This window comes from Sinocyclocheilus anshuiensis, unplaced genomic scaffold (assembly GCF_001515605.1).
Source record: "Sinocyclocheilus anshuiensis isolate Anshui unplaced genomic scaffold, SAMN03320099.WGS_v1.1 scaffold4300, whole genome shotgun sequence".
Classification (NCBI taxonomy): domain Eukaryota; kingdom Metazoa; phylum Chordata; class Actinopteri; order Cypriniformes; family Cyprinidae; genus Sinocyclocheilus; species Sinocyclocheilus anshuiensis.
The window spans coordinates 5,481-13,705 of NW_015548429.1; the positions used below are offsets into that span (position 1 = coordinate 5,481).

The following is an 8,225-nucleotide window of genomic DNA, read 5'->3' on the forward strand; positions in this document are numbered from 1 at the left end:
AGGCCCGCCCTCCAGTTATGGCAGTGGGTGGGGCTTTAGTTCACACAGGATTCTAGATGCTTCACTAAGGATCTTTAGTCCTTTTATTTTACAGTTTATAATACATTTTATATAGATGATTTCTAATTTCAATTTGTATTTGTGTATAACCATGCATAGTAAAGGTTTTTATGCTTTGCCAATGTACGAACTCTCTTTTGCCATGACTATAAAGCTATTTGAATTAGGGGTCGACCGATTATCGGCCTGGCCGATTATCGGTGCCGATATTAAGCATTTTTATGATTATCGGTATCGGTCATTTTCAAAACCAATTCGCCGATAAAATAACTTAATTTTGAAACGCGCTATTTGGCTCTGATGCAGCCTGTCAGCAGTGGATGTGAGATGGTGACAGGGGAAGGCAAAGGGTTGGCAGGCAGACCAGACAGGTGGAGGTTCTGGTGGAGGACAGCCTTCCAGGAGGAGGATGGCTAACAGAGTCCAGGGAGGTGACGATGGATGGAGGAGCCAGGGAGACGACAGGAGGGAACCGGAGCAGGAGTAGGAGCCAGGTGGGACTCAGGCCACAGCCATAATAGCGGCCCATGGTGGAGCCAACGGAGGGAGGAGCCATGGAGGAGGAATGTCCACCGACTCCAGGGGGCCGACCAATGGCGGCGGAGCAGGGGGTGGGGGAGCCCGAGGCGGAGAGGGAGAGCCAACGAGCCAGGGGGATGCCGAGGATCCGGGGGGCCAGGGTGGAGCCGAGGGCCCCAGCGACCAAGGCGGAGGCGGCGATCCAGAGATCCGCAGAGATCCAGAGATCCAGAGATCCGCGGCGGAGCCGGAGCGACTGAGGACCAAGGTGGAGCCGGCGGGAGGGAGGAGCCCAACGGAGCCGGTGGGACAGAGCGACGAGGCGCAGCCAGAGGAGAGGAGTCCAGAGGCGATGGCGGGTCGACGCCCGACCAAGGCGGAGCCGGAGGGACGAGGGAGCCCGGTGGAGCTGATGGATCGATGGGTGAATTGGTGACGGTGGAGGCGAGGTGGAGCCACTGGGTCTATGGGCCGAGGCGGAGTCCGGGCCTCGGAGGCCGGAGGCAGAGATGAGGGAGACTCCAACCCCGGCGACACTGGAGGATGGCAGTCCCGCGGGGCTCGCACCGCAATGATGGTGGGCTGAGGGCGAGCAGAGGGGCTGCCAGACGACAGCGGTGGAGGAGGCTGGAGCGGATGGGAGGGCGGGCATTTTCTAGGAGCGGCCACTGGAGGGCGCTTTCTAGGAGCAGGCACTGGAGGGCGCTTTCTAGGAGCGGGCACTGGAGGCCGCTTTCTAGGAGCGGGCACTGGAGGGCGCTCTGAGCTGGGTTCGGGGTCTGGAGCCTTTCCTGGGCGGAACTGGGGATCAGGAGACCTTCCTGGGCTGAACGAAAAATCAGGAGCCCTTCCTGGGCTAAGAAAAACATCCAGAGCCCTTCCTGGGCTGAACTGGGGATCAGGAGCCCTTCCCCGGCTTAACGAGGAATCAGGAGTCCTTCCCGGGCTTAACGAGGAATCAGGAGCCCTTCCCGAGCTAAACGAGGAATCAGGAGCCCATCCCGGGCTTAACGAGGAATCAGGAGCCCATCCCGGGCTTAACAAGGAATCAGGAGCCCATCCCGGGCTTAACGAGGAATCAGGAGCCCATCCCGGGCTTAACGAGGAATCAGGAGCCCATCCCGGGCTTAACAAGGAATCAGGAGCCCATCCCGGGCTTAACGAGGAATCAGGAGCCCTTCCCGAGCTGAATTGGGGATCAGGAGCCCTTCCTGGGCTAAACGAGGAATCAGGAGCCCTTCCTGGGCTGAATGAAAAATCAGGAGCCCTTCCTGGGCGACCCAAAATGTTCGAACATCTGCGATCACGCTATAGCTTGGTTTTGTCTTTGAGCTTTACTACATCAAGGTAAGTTAATACTTCTTTAAAAATTTCATCTAACACGTAGGTTTCGCCCATAAGCCACAGTTTAAATTGCCAAAGATATGAGAGGCCAAAGGCCAAAGATATGCAGATTACCTAGATAGTTGTGTTAATATATATAATAATGTTTACTGTTTACGGAAAGTTTGAAATGAAAGGAAAATATGAGAGAGAGAGAGAGAGAGAGAGAGAGAGAGAACAGAAAAGTTAGAATAAATATAAACCTTCCCATAGCTAATCTACTAAAATAGTAAATAATTTGCTACCTTTCTATGGAGACTTAATTTGACCACATAGAAAATTATTATTATTATTATTATTATTATTATTATTATTATTATTATTATCATTTATTTATTATTTATTATTTATCTATTTATTTGTTATTTATTTATTTAGCTGACCTGACTCAATTTAAACACAGGGTTAGGGTAACCCTAACCTTGAGGTCACACATAATACTGTCTGCTTCTTAATTTGACCACTAATAAACTGCATTTTTAATTCTGTTTTAATTTATTTACTGTATTTTTAATTGTTTTGAAGTATTGTGTTAATGGGACAAGGCTTTTTGTGACTTTAAATTGAGTACAAGTGTAACAGTTACAAAACTATTACTTAAATATTTAAAATGCAGACAATAATGTGACTCTTTCCCCCCTCACTTCCTTAATCTGAATTAATTTTTTTGTTTTGTTTTATTTTTTTTTAAAGTAGAACATCTAGTTTGAATTAATATGTTTACAGATAATTTGCCGTTTTCCTTTCATTTCAAACTTTCCTTAAACAGTAAACATTCATATATATGAATGTTTACTGTTTACGGAAAGTTTGACATGAAAGTAAAATATGGCCACTAAGAAATGGTTATAAAAACTGAAACAGAAGTGAAACAAGTAGTAGGATATATAAAATATTTATATACAAAATACAGATATATAGATATAACAGTAAAGTTAGAATAAATATAAACCTTGCAGCAGTGGGGCTGATGACTCCCTGACTTGAAAAAAAAAAAAATAATAAATATCTGGGTAGAAGCCGCAGAGAGAACGGAGTTTCTGTTGCGGTGAAGGAGCATAAAACGGCTACATCACAAGTTGCAGAAGTACCTTTGTCGGACGAGCAAGAACTTGTGAGTTTATATTCAAAATTACACCATAACAGCAAATTAAACATGGTGTGGGAAAGTCATACAAGACAACAGGGCCATGATTTTATTTTTGTTGTTTTCCCCTTCTGTGACCAGTGGTTCGACATGTACTACAATGAGGTGCGGCCGGTAATGCTTAAAGAAAATGGTTCAGATGACGATACGACAAACGACACATTTTTTGTGTCGAGTAGTGGGAGGCCGATACATAACCCCTCCAATGACTTGAAAAGGCTACACGACAAGTAAGGGATATTACACATATCTATATATTTTCTTTCTTGTCTGTTTGCTTGTTGCATACTTTTGATGCCCTGTGTTCTAGATATAATTCTCCCAGTGTGACCTGCGGCGATGCCCGGAGATCATTTGAGACGTCTGCGAAAAACCTGACAGAGCTAGAGAGGAATGCAGTGGCACGGCTCTTGGGGCACTCCCGAGAAACTGCTGTAAAACATTACCGGATGAAAACTCCGGCAGATGCATTTCTGGCCCAAAGTGTGATTGACCAGCTTGCTGGAAAAACACGGTATGCAATCTGACATCTAATGAATTATCCTTATTCATAATTTTGTTACTCAAAGCAGTCTCTGATTTATCCTTTCTTCAATATTTATTCATTGATCTTATAGACAAGGGTTTGGTGGGGCTTCCAGCCGAGAGCCAAGGGTGGACGAGCAAACAGCATTTGACTCTTTGACACAATCCTGGCCAATGACTCTGGACGGGCCTCCTCCAAAAAGGGCATGCAGGCAGCAACTGTGTGCGGAACACGAAAGGCACTGCTATGACCGCTGGCGTAGCGAGCAGCTCAAGCTGCGTGAAAAGCATATCCATGGTGAGTATTCACATACATGAAATGTCAGTGAAATCTCAAAGAATATGTACCCACAATGGCTAATGCTTTCAATGGCTTGTTTTTATAGAACATTTTGGATGCCGGAAGCCGTCTACGTCCAAAATCGAGGCTTGGATTCAGAAACGAGGGTGGACATCTAACAACCCACAAGCTTCATTAATTCTGAGGCAGTGGAAGCCTGTTGGGACCGTTGACACTGCCCTTGACAGCAGCTTTGTTCGTAGTATGGTCACAGCACAACGCTGGAAAGGGCTGACTATCAAGGATGTCCCTGAGAAGGGTCGTGGGGTCTTCACCAAAAGGCGCTTTGAACAAGGGGAGGTAGTCTGTGAATACCACGGCCGGCTGGTCAGCCGAGAAGAGGGGTTGGCGATTCATGCCTCGTCCCCTGACATGAATCCTGGTCATTTGCTCTTTTATAAGAACAAAAGGAACGAGGCCATGTGCATTGATGCACATGAAGAAAGCTGCCAGTGCCATCCTCTCTCCATAATCTATGGGCGCCTGATAAATCACTCCAGCAAAAGAGCCAACATTCGCCCAAGGCTGTTCATCCATAATGATAGAGACGTCATTCTCTTCATTACATTGAGAGACATTCTGGTCAATGAGGAGTTACGCTACGACTATGGCAGCAAGAAGAAATCTTTTGCAGGGAAAGGGGTGGAATTAGACTGGATGTGAAACAACATCTTTCCAACACTCTCTCCTCAGGACAACTGGGTTAAAGGGACTGGGGTTTCTTACACAGTTCAAGTTCAAGCAACTGTTTGCTTACTTCAGAGGCCAAGATAAGTTCACTTCACCATTTTTCAGTATCAGTCCGCACAGCTCTACGCACACAAGGACTAATGACTGAAAGGATCTTCTGAGAATGATAAGCCCATTGTGTAAGTGACATCATGGCTGAGGACACTGAGAGAAGCTGCACTACAGTTGAATGACATCTTTCAGCACTGACATTCGTATCAAACTGAACTGAATGCCTCACATGTAAAACTGCTTTGACAAACTGTATTAGATGTTGAACATTCCAGGTGTGATATAACAATATTCTTCATTGTGTTTGCATACAGTGCGTTTTTGTCTACCCTGTTTGTGAATGTTATTTGATTTTATTATTGCATTTTCATTTGAATATATAAATAAATATGAGGAAAGTATGCAAAATCCAGAACACAGCATTCTGTCTGCTTCACTGAGAGTCTATTTATTTTACTTTACAGTTTATATACAGTTTTCTACACAACACTTTACATGTAAGTTCCACATGTTCCCTGGCCTACACTGTAAAAAAAAAATTTGTTGTTTCAACTTAAAAAAGTAAGTGTTTGTGCTGCCTTAAAATTCTTTAAAGATTTCCTGGCGGTCATGGTAAAACTGCAGGGTCCAGGAGCAGTCACAGGGGACAGCCTTACAAAAAATGAACGTTTGCTCGTCCTCTACTACCTTGAGGCCATAATTATGCTGAAGCTACTTCAGCGGCCCGGAGTCGTCACAAACATGACCGTGAGTGTCCATTTTTTTCTTCCCATGCCTCAAGAATTTGTGCCTCACATATGCTTATACATTTTTAATATTTGTGACACCCATCATTAAAAGTGCACAAATGCCTGTTTGCAGGTTGAGGAATGGCTGGGTAGAAGCCGCAGAGAGAACGGAGTTTCTGTTGCGGTGAAGGAGCATAAAACGGCTACATCACAAGTTGCAGAAGTACCTTTGTCGGACGAGCAAGAACTTGTGAGTTTATATTCAAAATTACACCATAACAGCAAATTAAACATGGTGTGGGAAAGTCATACAAGACAACAGGGCCATGATTTTATTTTTGTTGTTTTCCCCTTGAGGTGCGGCCGGTAATGCTTAAAGAAAATGGTTCAGATGACGATACGACAAACGACACATTTTTTGTGTCGAGTAGTGGGAGGCCGATACATAACCCCTCCAATGACTTGAAAAGGCTACACGACAAGTAAGGGATATTACACATATCTATATATTTTCTTTCTTGTCTGTTTGCTTGTTGCATACTTTTGATGCCCTGTGTTCTAGATATAATTCTCCCAGTGTGACCTGCGGCGATGCCCGGAGATCATTTGAGACGGCTGCGAAAAACCTGACAGAGCTAGAGAGGAATGCAGTGGCACGGCTCTTGGGGCACTCCCGAGAAACTGCTGAAAAACATTACCGGATGAAAACTCCGGCAGATGCATTTCTGGCCCAAAGTGTGATTGACCAGCTTGCTGGAAAAACACGGTATGCAATCTGACATCTAATGAATTATCCTTATTCATAATTTTGTTACTCAAAGCAGTCTCTGATTTATCCTTTCTTCAATATTTATTCATTGATCTTATAGACAAGGGTTTGGTGGGGCTTCCAGCCGAGAGCCAAGGGTGGACGAGCAAACAGCATTTGACTCTTTGACACAATCCTGGCCAATGACTCTGGACGGGCCTCCTCCAAAAAGGGCATGCAGGCAGCAACTGTGTGCGGAACACGAAAGGCACTGCTATGACCGCTGGCGTAGCGAGCAGCTCAAGCTGCGTGAAAAGCATATCCATGGTGAGTATTCACATACATGAAATGTCAGTGAAATCTCAAAGAATATGTACCCACAATGGCTAATGCTTTCAATGGCTTGTTTTTATAGAACATTTTGGATGCCGGAAGCCGTCTACGTCCAAAATCGAGGCTTGGATTCAGAAACGAGGGTGGACATCTAACAACCCACAAGCTTCATTAATTCTGAGGCAGTGGAAGCCTGTTGGGACCGTTGACACTGCCCTTGACAGCAGCTTTGTTCGTAGTATGGTCACAGCACAACGCTGGAAAGGGCTGACTATCAAGGATGTCCCTGAGAAGGGTCGTGGGGTCTTCACCAAAAGGCGCTTTGAACAAGGGGAGGTAGTCTGTGAATACCACGGCCGGCTGGTCAGCCGAGAAGAGGGGTTGGCGATTCATGCCTCGTCCCCTGACATGAATCCTGGTCATTTGCTCTTTTATAAGAACAAAAGGAACGAGGCCATGTGCATTGATGCACATGAAGAAAGCTGCCAGTGCCATCCTCTCTCCATAATCTATGGGCGCCTGATAAATCACTCCAGCAAAAGAGCCAACATTCGCCCAAGGCTGTTCATCCATAATGATAGAGACGTCATTCTCTTCATTACATTGAGAGACATTCTGGTCAATGAGGAGTTACGCTACGACTATGGCAGCAAGAAGAAATCTTTTGCAGGGAAAGGGGTGGAATTAGACTGGATGTGAAACAACATCTTTCCAACACTCTCTCCTCAGGACAACTGGGTTAAAGGGACTGGGGTTTCTTACACAGTTCAAGTTCAAGCAACTGTTTGCTTACTTCAGAGGCCAAGATAAGTTCACTTCACCATTTTTCAGTATCAGTCCGCACAGCTCTACGCACACAAGGACTAATGACTGAAAGGATCTTCTGAGAATGATAAGCCCATTGTGTAAGTGACATCATGGCTGAGGACACTGAGAGAAGCTGCACTACAGTTGAATGACATCTTTCAGCACTGACATTCGTATCAAACTGAACTGAATGCCTCACATGTAAAACTGCTTTGACAAACTGTATTAGATGTTGAACATTCCAGGTGTGATATAACAATATTCTTCATTGTGTTTGCATACAGTGCGTTTTTGTCTACCCTGTTTGTGAATGTTATTTGATTTTATTATTGCATTTTCATTTGAATATATAAATAAATATGAGGAAAGTATGCAAAATCCAGAACACAGCATTCTGTCTGCTTCACTGAGAGTCTATTTATTTTACTTTACAGTTTATATACAGTTTTCTACACAACACTTTACATGTAAGTTCCACATGTTCCCTGGCCTACACTGTAAAAAAAAAATTTGTTGTTTCAACTTAAAAAAGTAAGTGTTTGTGCTGCCTTAAAATTGCAAGTTTTGTGAACTTAAATTGTGAAGTTGTCTTAACTGAAGATAAAGTTGACAGGTCTTTATAAATCAAGTGCAATAAACATAATTTACATTTTGTGAACTTAAATTGTGAAGTTGTCTTAACCGAGGATAAAGTTGACAGGACTTTATAAATCAAGTGCAATAAACAATTTAAGTTTAATCATTTGAATTTTATTTTTCCACTAAAACAAGTTCAGTTCATTAACAAGGATACTGTATGAAGCATACAGTGATGTACTGCATAAACAATAATACTGCATAAAATACAGAGTAATGTACTGCAAGAACAATACTGTATGAAACATACATTGATGT

General features: G+C 44.1%; 2 protein-coding genes across 3 annotated transcripts; both read left to right on the plus strand.

Annotated features, from left to right (window-relative positions):
• The first annotated feature begins 3,565 nt into the window (after positions 1 to 3,565).
• On the plus strand, positions 3,566 to 5,202 carry LOC107656758 (N-lysine methyltransferase KMT5A-like). Its single transcript, XM_016444704.1, has 4 exons — positions 3,566 to 3,623; positions 3,727 to 3,932; positions 4,021 to 4,843; positions 5,180 to 5,202. Exons 2-3 carry the CDS (start codon positions 3,809 to 3,811, stop codon positions 4,635 to 4,637), a joined length of 741 nt encoding a protein of 246 aa, XP_016300190.1. The 5' UTR covers positions 3,566 to 3,623; positions 3,727 to 3,808; the 3' UTR covers positions 4,638 to 4,843; positions 5,180 to 5,202.
• A 608-nt stretch (positions 5,203 to 5,810) lies between these two features.
• LOC107656760 (uncharacterized) lies at positions 5,811 to 7,788 on the plus strand. 2 transcript variants are annotated; one of them, XR_001630600.1, is made up of 5 exons: positions 5,811 to 5,925; positions 6,006 to 6,209; positions 6,313 to 6,518; positions 6,607 to 7,429; positions 7,766 to 7,788. XR_001630600.1 is itself a non-coding variant. In XM_016444705.1 (4 exons), the coding sequence occupies exons 1-4, from the start codon at positions 5,813 to 5,815 to the stop codon at positions 7,221 to 7,223; spliced, it is 1,140 nt and encodes a 379-aa protein (XP_016300191.1). In that variant the 5' UTR covers positions 5,811 to 5,812; the 3' UTR covers positions 7,224 to 7,440. The 2 variants fall into 2 exon arrangements, 1 of the variants encoding a protein (XP_016300191.1); XM_016444705.1 differs by lacking the exon at positions 7,766 to 7,788 and having other exon boundaries at positions 6,607 to 7,440.
• Positions 7,789 to 8,225: the final 437 nt, after the last annotated feature.